We start from the raw sequence: 13,023 nt of genomic DNA, 5'->3' as shown, positions 1-13,023 counted from the left end.
TTATCAGCGTGAGCAGGAGATGAGAGGAATGGAGGGGGGGTATTCTTACAGTTTACGCGAGATAGGGACATGGCAAAAGATGGCTGCGAGCCTGCCACTTTATTGTTATCAATTCAGAGGTAACTTGTCGCCAATGATATTTAAGCTTCTCATTGCTGAAATCTCAATTTTTCGTCAATATTCCTGAATAAATTAATTCATCTTTTGTGTCAGGAGGCATTAAAATAATTTTCTCGGAGCTAAAATTCCAATTTTTCAAAAAATTTCTGATTCAGTTGCAAATTCAAGTTCATTTTCGTGTTCAGAGAGTTGAAAATATATGAAAACGACACCAATATTGTCGATCCAGCTTTTTCCAGAAATTGGGGTAGGTGCTTGGGGTGTTAAAATTGGGGTAAGGGCGTTCTAATGCTTCTGGACTATTTACTAAAGGAGTAAATAATAATCAATTTTCAATCTTCAACTATTTTTTTTTTTTTTTTTTTTTTTTTGTAACTTGAGATTGTCATGTTTCATAGTACTTTAGGGGATGAAATCACCCTCGGTGGTGCAAAATCACAAAATATGATGTAATGCTCCATTATACAAGCTATTGAACGATATACATATAAGCTTGTTTATTATGACATTTCAGATTTTTTTGGTGTCAAAAAACACCATGTTTTTTCTCGTTCAACCCCTCTCATCTCATCCCCTATCAACGCTAGGACTCTAGGACTAAAGCCTTGTTCACAAACAGGCCGAGCGCCATCTACGTAACATATATCGATTCACAATACCAACATAAAACATAACGCGTAAAATAGCCAATCAGAATGAAGCTGAGAAGTGTGTCGAGTTGATCATGTAAATAAACAAATCAAATCACTTACCAGTTATCAGTTATCACAATCACACGGTAGCATGAATTATTGAATGATTTCAAGTAAATTAGTATTTTTTATTATTTTTCATCGTATTAATCACTGTCTGTTTTGGTTATTTTATTTTTAATTTTCAATTCAAAATGCCTGGAGACCACACTTACAGAAATATTGCGGAAGAAATTCGTAAGTTGAATGAGTTTTCTATAATTAGGTACTTCACTGGCTCGTAGCTTTATCAGTATAACATTTCATTTTGTGTTTTCAATTAGCCATAGAAGAGGATGAAGATGGAAATTTAACCATGGTGTTGGCAGACGGTAGCGACGAACTATTAGTGGACTTAGTGAAGTCCCACACTTTTATTTACTCGAAAGTATCGCCTCAACACAAAGATGCACAGATGAAAGTGAACGCCTGGACAGAGATCGCAGAAGTCCTTCAAATTTCAGGTAAGCTTTCTTACATGCCTAATCTAAATTTATATAATTATTAATTACTGTAGTTCTGTTTTTAATTTCAGCAAAAGAGGCAGAACATCGATGGGGTCTGATTAGAGATAAGTTTACAAGAGAACGAAAAATTAGAGTTCAACAGCCCTCTGGTTCTGGCAAGAATGCTCCGAAACCCTGGGCACTGTATGAAAAACTGAGCTTTTTAAACGAACATGTTAAAAGAAGGAAGTACGTATAACTATCAACTTTGTATTGAGTATGTACCTACATCTACGTATAATGAAATGTGATATGTTGATTGATTTTTTCTATAATTATTTTTCAGAACTACATCAACTGTTCCTACGATAAAGAAACCATGTCCCCCTGCCAACTTAAACTCAAACTCCAACTCCTCAACCTCATCCTCATCTTCAACTACAGGATCGTTTAGAGCCCCAAAGACTTCAACCACCAGCTCTGGCTCATCATCATCAACACCAAACACCTCCGTAGCAGTGGACACAGGATCAGAGACTGATGTTTTTACTAATGAGGCCACAGCCGGCACAGGTATGTTCCAAATTGTGCATTTTTTTGCGAATTTCAAATTAAATTTGGAAAAAAACTCAAGTCATGTTGGTATTTTCAGGTAATTTTCGCAAGGTAAAGAAAAGTGATCCTCTTGACCAAGATTTCTCTCAGTTAAGTGCGGAGATGCTGAGATATTACAGAGATAAGAGAACCTCCAAAGAGAAGACACAGCCAGCCTCAGAAGTATGTACGGAGAAACTGTTTGGAGTTTTGGTGGCCTCTGAATTGAAAAAAATGCCTGAAAGTATTCAAAAAGAAAAGAAAAAAGCAATAATGGCAGTTATATATGAATGATATGGAACTTTAATACAAATATGTTTTTTGTTCTTTTTACAAAATTTATGAATAAAGACTTCTATTATTAAGAATTTTATACCATATTTTTTTATAATTTTAGTACAAATACGTGATATTATGATAGTTTTATACCATAGCATTACATTTTAGTACAAATAACAGTTTTACCATGACAATTTTATACAATATAATGTAATTATACTGCAAATAAATTTTATGACAATTTTATGCCATACCTTTTTATTCTGTTGCACAAAACTGATGAATAAGGTACATACATTTCAAATTTTACAAAAAAATAGTACTTTTAATATGCCTCCGGAGTTGCATTCTCTGTATACCATGCATAGAGGAGAAGGTACAAAAACAAATATGGACCCCCTCTAGCTTTTTGGCCTCAAAGGGTAGAAAAAATTATCAAAAATTTTTTTCGAATATACCATTCGAAAGGCCAAAGACTCTAGTATATTGTGTAAAAAAATTTTTTTGTTGTTGAAAACTCACGGAGAAATTTGAAATTTAGAAAAGTGACATGAAGTGGTACAAATATGGACACGGGTACAAATATGGGCCCCCTCAAAAAATGTATGAAAATTGCAGAAAATTGTACAAAAATTTATTTAAAGATGTTTTTCGATGCTTTGGACTTGTCTTCTTTGTTAATAACACGTTTCTTGGTATTCTAAAAACCATCGAATCAAAATTAGGTAAAAAAATTTAGGGGACCATAATATTTATACCCATGCAAAAAATCGGCTCAGTTTATGAAAAATGAAAAAAATTATGAAAATCAGCTGAAGTAAAGACAAGTATGAAAGTTTATTTTGAAAGTACACATTGTAAGCTACTTACTTCGCTAATAATTTTTTTTCCAAACTTTATTTGAAGTTGATGAATTACCGAATGAAAAACTTGTAAAATTTTCCATTGTGAAGGAAACAATGCGCAAAAAAAAACACAATTGCTGATGAGAGACGCCCAAGTTTGCATGGATCCAAAATAAGTACTTGGATCATCGATACAATACTAGAGGAGAAGGTACAAATATGGACCCCCTCTAGCTTTTTGGCTTTAAAGGGTAGAAAAAATTATCAAATTTTTTTTTCGAATATACCATTCGAAAGGCCAAAGACTCTAGTATATTGTGTTAGAAAAAAAAAATTTTTGGTTGAAAACTCACGGAGAAATTTGAAATTTAGAAAAGTGACATAAAATGGTACAAATATGGTCTCGGGTACAAATATGGACCCCCTCAAAAAAATGAATAAAAATGTCAGAAAATTGAACAAAAATTTATTTGAGGATGTTTTTTGATGCTTTGGACTTGTCTTCTTTATTAATATTACGTTTCTCGGTATTCTAAAAACCATTGAATCAAAATTGAACGAAAAAAAAATTAGGGGTCCATATTTATACCCATGCAAAAAAATGGCCAAGTTTATGAAAAATGAAAAAATCATGGTCCATTTTCGACACTTTGGACTTGTCTTCTTTGTTAATAACACTTTTCTCGACATTCTAAAAAAAAAAATATTGAATCAAAATTAGGTAAAAAAATTTGGGGGTCCATATTTATACCCATAAAAAAAATCGACGCAGTTTATGAAAAATGAAAAAAATTATGAAAATCAGTTGAAGTACAGACAAATATGAAAGTATATTTTGAAAGTACACACTGTAAGCTACTTACTTCGCTAATAATTTTTTTTCCAAACTTTATTTGAAGTTGATGAATTACTGAATGAAAAACTTGTAAAATTTTCCATTCGTAAGAAAATAATGCGCAAAAAAAAACAATTGCTGATGAGAGACACCCAAGTTTGCATGGATCCGAAATAAGTACATGGATCATCGATACTACACTACTAGTATAATTTTTGGTACCCAGCATGACCGTAGCGCTAGTGGTTGTACACTAAACCATGGGGGTCCATATTTGTACCTGGGTCCATAATTGTACCTTCTCCTCTACTACATAATTTTTAGTACCCAGTACGGCCGTAGCGCTAGTATTTGTACTCTAAACCATGGGGGGGGGGTCCATATTTGTACCTCGGTCCATAATTGTACCTTCTCCTCTAAGATAGAATTTTTATTTGAGCTATTTTCGCTTTTAAAAAAGGATAACACTTCGAATTACAACCAGTGTATCTAGTTCCATTCATAAATTTTTTCCTTTTCAAATTTCATTGACATTTAAACGGTTCTAGCGAATTTTTTTTTTTCAAAAACCCAAAAAAATTATAGCCCAATTCTGGGCTTAAAATTCTTCAAATTTGTTCGTGCAATATTCAAAGTTTTTGTAAAATTCTAACCATTTTGATAGATTACGTGACTCTTTTTTTAAAATCCAGAAAATCGTGTACCTATCAATTATTTTGGGCTCGAAAGTGTTCAAAAATCCCAAAAATCATGACTCAATTCTGACTTCAAAATTTCTCAGAAACGCAAAAAAACTCCATTTTTGTCGAAATATGCGCCAATTTGAAATTTTTGCCAAGTTCGTTCTAATCTACGTTGATAGCTTTCACAGGGATTTTTGAATAATTCCAAAACAATTCATTTTTTTACTCGAGATTAGAGGGGAAACAGCCCGTCTTTGTCCTATTTTGCAATAGTCGTTTATCGCCGGTTCAATAGCTTGGAATGAATTTCTTTATCCCATGAAAATGTTTTTTTTTTGTGTTCCTGATAATATAGACACTGGACCTGCGGAATAAGACAACCAACTGCAGGCCGAGGGGAATGGAAACGGTACCTAACGAAAAGTTGTGTAATGAAAATTTATCCCGCTTAGTGTTGGGCAAATTCGCGAATATTCTTTTTTTGCTTGCGCATGCGCAAGAATATGCGCATATTCTTGCGCATATTCCGCAGATTCTTTTCAAAAAATTAGAAAATTATTGCCTAGTTTAGAGATAATAGGGAAAAGGTTTTGGTAACTTTCAAATTATTGAGGAAAATTGGAAATTTATAAAGAAAAGTAGTTGTAAAACTTGTAAATTGTGGAAAATTGTAGAAAAATCTTCAAATTTTTTGAAAAAAGTCCCGATTTTTATTTTTTTGAGAGAATATTCTCCAAGCGTTTGAGAATATTCGCGAATATTCGCGAATATTCTCAGATTATGCGCATTGAGAATATTCTCAGGCCAACACTAATCCCGCTGGGTGCTCTTTGCAGCGCTAATGTCGAATTCTTGAACAAAGTACCATGCAAAGTACAGCGTTGCCTACAGCGCAGCCAAGAGCATCCAGCGGGAGAAATTGGCTCTACACAAAATATCACTACCATCCATTGACTTTTTAGATATGGACTGCTAGCGGTACATAAGCCAATGGTCTTGAACATAGTTTATCAGTAAGTCGCGGTTTGGGGCTTCTGCGCATGCCGGAATTTGAAAAATAACGTCGTGTACCAAGCGACGACGAGGACGATGTTATACCTCCCGCACCTCCGTGTAGCCGTACATGGGTGGCATAACGTCATAACACAGCTGGCGCATGCGCAGAAGCAAAACCGCGACTTACTATGTTCAAGACAATAGCCGTATGTTACGCTTATGGGCCGCTAGCAGTCCATATCTAAAAAGTCAATGCTACCATCCCACTTCCCATTGCCCGAAGATTGAAGTACAGCGCAGCCAAGAGCACCCAGCGGCAGAAATTGGCGTTACACAGGATATTTTGCCAAGATGGCTGCCAGTTGGTTGTCTTATACACAGGTCCAGTGTCTATAGTTCCTGACTTGTTGACGGCAGAGTAGCCATTTTTGTGCCAAATCTGCTTACAAATTACAAGCAGCAAGTGCAATTGACGAGCTGAAGTTGACATACATTCAGAGTGAACAGAGGGTACCCACTGTCCAGTCACCTGTGAAAAAATAAGTGTAAGCCATTTTGAAAAGTGGAGGTTTTTAAGCATCATCAGATCGCTAACCTAACTAAGCAGCAGCCAAAAACCAGAATAGTTGTAAGTATACATTTCCTAACATTTTAAATCTACTCGTATACCTATACAAAATCCAACTGAATTTTTTGTTGCCTCAAGTAGTTCAGTCGACTGAACACGTTTTGACCGTTGTACTGCAGACAATAGACGTCCTCGATTTTCATTTTCTCAATTTATTGACAATATTGCAGCACAAAACACAAAAACTTTTAATATTAATAAGTAGGTAATATGTACATTGTAACAAAAATTGAAAAAATCAAGTATTGTATAAAAGCTGCATTCTGGCTCCACTTCAGAAATAAATTGCGTCGAATGTCCAAATTTTTGTCAAAATATCAAACAAACATTCATTTCAATTTGACTTAATTTGAAGTAAGTAAGTAATCCCATAAAATTCATCAACATTAAGTACATTTTTCTCAATTTTCACCACTACTGCGATCATTACACAGCCTAGCCTAGCCCATATAGCTAGAAAACTCATCAAGGTGAAAAATTCCAACGCTTACATTCGCTGTCTATAGAGACTTTTGATTAAGAAGCGAGAATATCGTTCAGCGAATAATTACGCGATCAGCGAATAAACGAACTTTCATTTTAAACGCTACTTATTCTTCCTTCATTTCCTTATCAGCGTGAGCAGGAGATGCGGGAGGGGGGGTATTCTTACAGTTTACGCGATTATCATTCGAGTAGGATTGCTGCATTCTTGATACCTACGTGAAAATTACTTCGATTTGAATTGTATCGAAGTTTTCCTCCGACGAATTTAGATGTTTTTTAGCGATAAAACTTGCAAAAACTCGTTAAATTCGCGAGTCTTTTTCTTCTCTTCTTTTTTCAATTAGAAAATTCTTCCGGTTTTGTTTTTTTTTGTATTTGCCATCTTTTTTTTTTGCTCTTCGAGCCAGTATAAGAGTACGAAAACATCCCCCATTTTAAGACATTTCTTTATAAAAATGCACATTCTCAATTTTCAAAATTTCTAAAATTCTGATAATAAAAATTTGGATTTTCGAGGTCACTGATTTTGATTTTTTTTCACATTATTTCGCCCTTGGAGTCTAAATTGATTGTAATCAGCGATCTCAAAAACTCAATTTTCTGATCCATGTCATAATTCTTGAGATTTCGAAAATTAAATTACCCCAAGGAAGGCATACTCTGTCTGGCTCTCACGTATCCAATAACACTTGACAACAATTTGAAACTTTTTTTTTGTTTGGTTTGAAAATGGGCTTAATTGATAGTCCAGGCCCTAAAACAAAAAACTAAGTGGGCTTTTTCATTTTTAGTTGTTTTTAAACACAACTGCAGTGCAGTTGCCCAATCCCCTAAACAATAGTTAACGGTAGCAGGGAGACGGTAAGATTGAATTTTTAATTGAGCTATTTTTACTCTTAAAAAACGATAACACTTAGAATCACAACTAATGTACCTAGTCCCATTCATAAGTAATTTTGTCTTTTTCAAGATTTATTGAAATTTGAAAGATTCTAGCGAAAAAATACACGCGCAATAATTTCAAAAAAAGCAACGAAAATTTGAGACGTTTTGATCAACAATTCTCCGCTCCTCTCTTCCATTACAACTTGAAAGTTTCAAAACTTTGAAGCAAACATATATTTTCGAAGAACAATATTTACCATCTCATTCCCAAAAATTCAATTCGTTCGAAATTTTGTTTTGTTTTCTTTTTTTTAGAAATGTGGAGAGAGGAGTAATTTACATTAAAAATCCCATTGTTCAATTTTTCGCTTTTGAAGAAGATTGATAATTTCACTAATTTTCGAATAATCTATGTACCTACCTCACTCCCCCACCCAAAAGAAATAAGAAAAAAGAAAACAGAATAAATTTTCATCTAGTTTTTGAGGAAGGGAGGAGAGGTGTAGGTAGATGAAAAAAATCACTGGCACTACATTAGGGTCTTAGATCGCAAAAAATGAAAAAAATGGAGGATTTTTTAATCAAATCTAGCGAAGATCTTCATTTTAAATAAAAAGTCATCAAGGAAAAAATTTAGTTCCAAGTTGACCAAATTCAGGAGAGATTTTCATTTTGGATACTCAAAAAATGTCCTATCTCCGGCGGCGCGGTGTCCCTAGAAGGAGAGATCTGGGCCAGGATATTTTCGAAAAATCGATTTTTTTTCGTTTTACTCTCTTCATTTTAAATTTAAAAAAGTCATCGAGGAAAAATTTTAGCTCCCAATGGATCGCCAAAAAAATAAGTAGATTAAATTTTGACCGAATTCAGCAGAGATTTTCATTTTGGCTACTCAGAAAATTTCCTAGCTCCGTAGGTGTCCCTGGAAGGGAAGATCTGGGCCAGGATATTTTCGAAAAAGTAGTGTTTTTTCTGTTCTGGCCTCTACCCCAACCTGTTCAAGGAAAAAATACCTCACTCCCAAATGAAAGTACGTATTTGAGACTTTGCATCGGTCTATAATACCGTCGTGGTAAAAATCCAAGACCACTTTTAGGGTTCTACTGAGCGTTCGGAAATTTGTTCTACTACGTTCCAAAATATTTCCCCAATTTCAGAGATAATATTTTTCAATATTCTGACATTATTGATACGAAACATTTGCGAAGAAAAAATTTTCAAAACGCGAATTTATCCAAAAATAAGCGATTGGCAAATTTTTAACCACTCGGTAGAGCCCTAAAAGTGGTATTGGATTTTGATGGAAATACCTCAGATCGACGCAGAATCTCAAATACTTTCATTTAGGACTGGGCCACTTTCCCCAAAACAGGTTTGGTAGTGACAGAAGCGAAAAAACCACGATTTGTGAAAATAACTCTGAGGCCTTATATTTCCCCTTCAGGAAAACCTTGAAAACTGAAATTTGCTGTAGGTAACTTTCAACTCAAAGTGAACTGCGAAGGTCTTTGCTGAATTAAGTAGAAATCCGCTGATTTTTTTGGGAAGGGGGTGGGTGAGGGATGATCCACCCTAACAAAGGTACATATTTCCACGAAAATGCAAAGAGATACAAATCAGATGTTCCCAAATTTTTTTTAATGCAGTAAGTTAATAAAGTACTTTCCTATAGTGGTAGAAAACTTTTTTCGCATCAATGAAAAAAGGCGCCCATCGTTCAAAATTCTGCTCATGAACTTTATTTTTCAACAGGCGAGGTTTTTGACATAGTTTTGACTTCCAAGTTGAACAATATAACATTTTCAAAATTAATGACTTTTCTTCAAGAACACCGAAGGAAATTAAAGTTCAATATGAAACTAGCTGGTCTTCAGACCAAATCCACTCACCAAAACTGGAGGAAAGGGCTGTGGCATTGGAGAAAAAAGTTCGTCCATTAAATACAAAGTGTCAGTGTCTCGAATTGGAAAACGCTATAATCAGGACAAAATAATATAATAAAACCGAACATACTATATTGCGCTTCGAAATCGGCGAACTTTGCTGTCCTTTAAAGAAAATTTTTTATAAAGAAAACGCATCAAGAGAAAATTCAATTTTTAAAGAAAGGACCTTTAAGGACGAAGCAGAATTATTGTTCTCAGTTTTAGACTACTTCCGTATACCAATCAGCAGCCAAAAACCAGAATAGTCGTAAGTATACCTTTCCTAACATTTTAAATCTACTTGTGTACCTACAAAAATTCAAAACTGAATTTTTTGTTTCCTCGAATTTTCCAGTCGACTGAACATGATTTGACCGTTGGACTGCAGACAATAGACGTCCTCGATTTTCATTTTCTCAATTTATGGACAATATTGCAGCACAAAACACAAACTTTCAATATTAATAAGTAGGTAATATGTACATACAGAGTGGGCCAAAAGTCAGTATCCCGATTTTCACGTTTTAGTTTTTCTTTAAAAAATCAAAAACTAAGCATCCTAGAAAAAAACTAACGACATCATGTCGATTCAAAATTTAATTCTCTACAACTTTGTGCTCATGAAATTTTTTTGGACGCTTCCTTTCGCCTCCCCTAACAGACCAAACTTGGCGTTTTTATGCCACATAGATATCTGAATAGCATTTCACGATTTGCAAACGATTTATGCACTTCAGTTTCATATAATGATATCGTATGTATGTCTCACTATATCGACCATGTCACAGGTATATCTATCGATATCTGCTACAATGTCTTTCTCATCATAACTTTTCTAGATATTGTTTGGATATCGTAGAAAAGATATAGGTTTGACGATATCTCCAGAATATAATTTCTATACAGGGGTCGGCATAAGTTAGTATTCCGATTTGCACAAACGAAAATTTTTTAAAATGAAAATGATTTTTTTTTCTGTAATGACATAGCGGGGGGGAAAAACTATTAACACCAAAGTGTTGGTGGGACTTCCACGAACACAACGCACTACCTACAAGACCTTCTATCTAATCATTACACACAACAGGAAGTTAAAATGAACGCATCAGTTTTCAAATACGAATACTAACTTATGCCGACCCCTGTATGAGGTGATTTTATGTAGAAGTAGTGTTATCCTACAGATTTCCTAAGATATAGAACAATTTCTGCAGTACTTTTTTTTTGTATTCAGTAACTCTGGCAATGTGTGTAGAGTATTTGAGTATTATTCAAGATGGCTGAAAAGTGAAATTAATGGTTTGTTATTTCTAAAGTGCTCTCAGGGTGTTTCATGACTGTGTCTATTTTTTGTTCTTTAAAGATCGTAGAATTTTTTTGAAACATTTTATAAATCAGTGTATATGTGTTTGTCTGTTTGTGTTGGATGATATTTCTGAAATCTTGAAAATTGTGAATTTTTGAATGAAATGAAGGATGAAGCTGCCAATACAAATTCTATTAAACTGTGATTTCATTTTCATTGAGGTACTTCGTTTAATTTCAACTCATTTTTTTTTTAGATACCAATTTTTTTTCTAACGAAAACGTGGTACAAAATGTTTAAACTCTTCTCTAAACTTTTTTTTTTCAAAAACGTGATTTTGAAAAGTTAAATTCTTCTCTAAACTTTGTTTTGGCCAATTTTGTTATATGCAATGCATGTGCCTAATACCATACGATTATTATATGTACCAAATTGTGGTTGGTACCACACATGAAATAACAATAAATAAATGATTCACCCCGGCACCTCCTCTCTGGGCCGGTGGTGCCCCTGTGTGAGGTTCCCTAGTTAATGGCTTTTGAAGTTTGAGAGTAAAGCATTCTTCATGTTTGAGAGAGGTTTTGATTTCAAAAATGTTATGATCATTGTAGAATAATTTACCTGGAGTAGGTATGTATGTACATATTGTAGATGAATAGATAGTTTTTTCTTGTCCATTTCTTATGTAGAATTTTTGAAATTGTATTGATGTGAAATGTATGTTTTGAAGCTAATACTGTGAGTCATAGAGAATAATTTTGTACCTACTTGTAGGTATTGAAAAACAAGAGAAGTGCCTAAATATTTTTACATTACCTAATAGTGCAAGAAATCAACTTTTTTTTTGTTTCAACGCAAAATTATTCTTTGTGACTCGCTGTATTTTCTTTAAGACTTACATTTTTTATTATCAATGTGGTTTTAAAAATTCTATATAGAAATTCACTGGAAGAAATATATGCATACGATATATGTACTTTATGTACATCAAGTAGAAATCGGATGATATCTACAGATATAGGCTAGATATCTGGCTATATAGCAAACGATATGCCTTGGAAATCGAAAAAATATTCCTCAGATATCTATGTGGTATATACTATAGCAGTCCTATGTCTGGTAGATATAGCTAGTCAGATTTCTGAATATCACTGAATATCGTTCAGATATCAACAGATTTACAACAATTTAGCAATATAGGCGGACATTTTGCTATGCTATGGATATAGCTCCGATTTTACACAGACTTGTACAAGATATGAAAAGATATTGTTTGGTTGTTAGGGTCCAGATTGATTTTTGTGACTTGATGATTTCTATGAAAAATTTTCAAAAGTTCATTTCTAAGAGTTTTAGTTTTTCTTTCAAAAATCAAAAACTAAGCATCCTAGAAAAAAACTAACGACATCATGTCGATTTGAAATTCAATTCTCTACAACTTTGTTACAATGAAATTTTTTTTGGACGCTTCCTTTTGCCTCCAGATCAATTTTTATGAAGCTCAGTAGGCAAACTTTTCGAAAATTTCAGTTTTTTTGTAAAAAAAAAATCAAAAACTAAGCATCCTAGAAAAAAACTAACGACATTATGTCAATTAGAAATTTAATTCTCTACAAGTTTTCTAGATGTAATTTTTTTGTAGAATGCTTCTTTTCATCTCCAGATCAATTTTAATGAAACTTAGCTTGCAAATTTTTCGAAAATTTTAGTTTTTTGTAAAAAAAAATCAAAAGTTAAGCATTCTAGAAAAAAACTAACGACATTATGTCGATTGGAAATTTGATTCTCTACAAATTTGTTATCATGAAATTTTTTTGGAAGCTTCCCTCAGTTTTTTTTTTTTACAAAAAATTGAATTTTTGAAAAATTCGCCAACTGAGCTTCATAAAAATTGATCTGGAGGCGAAAGGAAGCGTCCAAAAAAAATTTCTTGAGAACAAAGTTGTAGAGAATTGAATTTCCAATCGACGTAATGTCGTTAGTTTTTTTCTAGGATGCTTAGTTTTTGATTTTTTCAAGAAAAACTAAAACTCTTAGAAATGAACTTTTGAAAAAATTTTCATAAAAATCGTCCAGTCACAAAAATCAATCTGGAGGCGAAAGGAAGCGTCCAAATAAAATTTCATGAAATCAAATTTGTAGAGAATTAAATTTTGAATCGACATGATGTCGTTAGTTTTTTTCTAGGATGTTTAGTTTTTGATTTTTTAAAGAAAAACTAAAACGTGAAAATTGGGATACTGACTTTTGGCCCACTCTGTATA

General features: G+C 33.5%; 2 protein-coding genes across 3 annotated transcripts in view; one reads left to right on the top strand and one right to left on the bottom strand.

The window, feature by feature from the left end:
* APP-BP1 (Nedd8-activating enzyme E1 regulatory subunit APP-BP1) overlaps positions 1-13,023 on the bottom strand; it is a 323,180-nt gene that overhangs the window by 69,674 nt on the left and 240,483 nt on the right. The window lies entirely within an intron of this gene.
* LOC135838533 (uncharacterized) lies at positions 677-2,398 on the top strand. The gene is made up of 5 exons (XM_065354203.1): positions 677-1,049; positions 1,136-1,315; positions 1,387-1,546; positions 1,644-1,870; positions 1,950-2,398. Exons 1-5 carry the CDS (start codon positions 1,007-1,009, stop codon positions 2,183-2,185), a joined length of 846 nt encoding a protein of 281 aa, XP_065210275.1. The 5' UTR covers positions 677-1,006; the 3' UTR covers positions 2,186-2,398.

The sequence above is a fragment of the Planococcus citri genome, chromosome 3, assembly GCF_950023065.1.
Source record: "Planococcus citri chromosome 3, ihPlaCitr1.1, whole genome shotgun sequence".
Taxonomy (NCBI): Eukaryota; Metazoa; Arthropoda; class Insecta; order Hemiptera; family Pseudococcidae; genus Planococcus; species Planococcus citri.
Note: the sequence above shows the minus strand (reverse complement) of the source record. Positions and strands in the feature narration are given on the sequence as shown.

What these genes read in the sequence shown, in the direction of transcription:
- LOC135838533 (XM_065354203.1), top strand. Translation starts at nt 1,007, where the DNA reads ATGCCTGGAGACCACACTTACAGAAATATTGCGGAAGAAATTC. An exon ending in GAACATGTTAAAAGAAGGAA is followed by an intron (nt 1,547 to 1,643) that starts GTACGTATAACT and finishes ATTATTTTTCAG; the next exon opens with AACTACATCAACTGTTCCTA. An exon ending in TGAGGCCACAGCCGGCACAG is followed by an intron (nt 1,871 to 1,949) that starts GTATGTTCCAAA and finishes TGGTATTTTCAG; the next exon opens with GTAATTTTCGCAAGGTAAAG.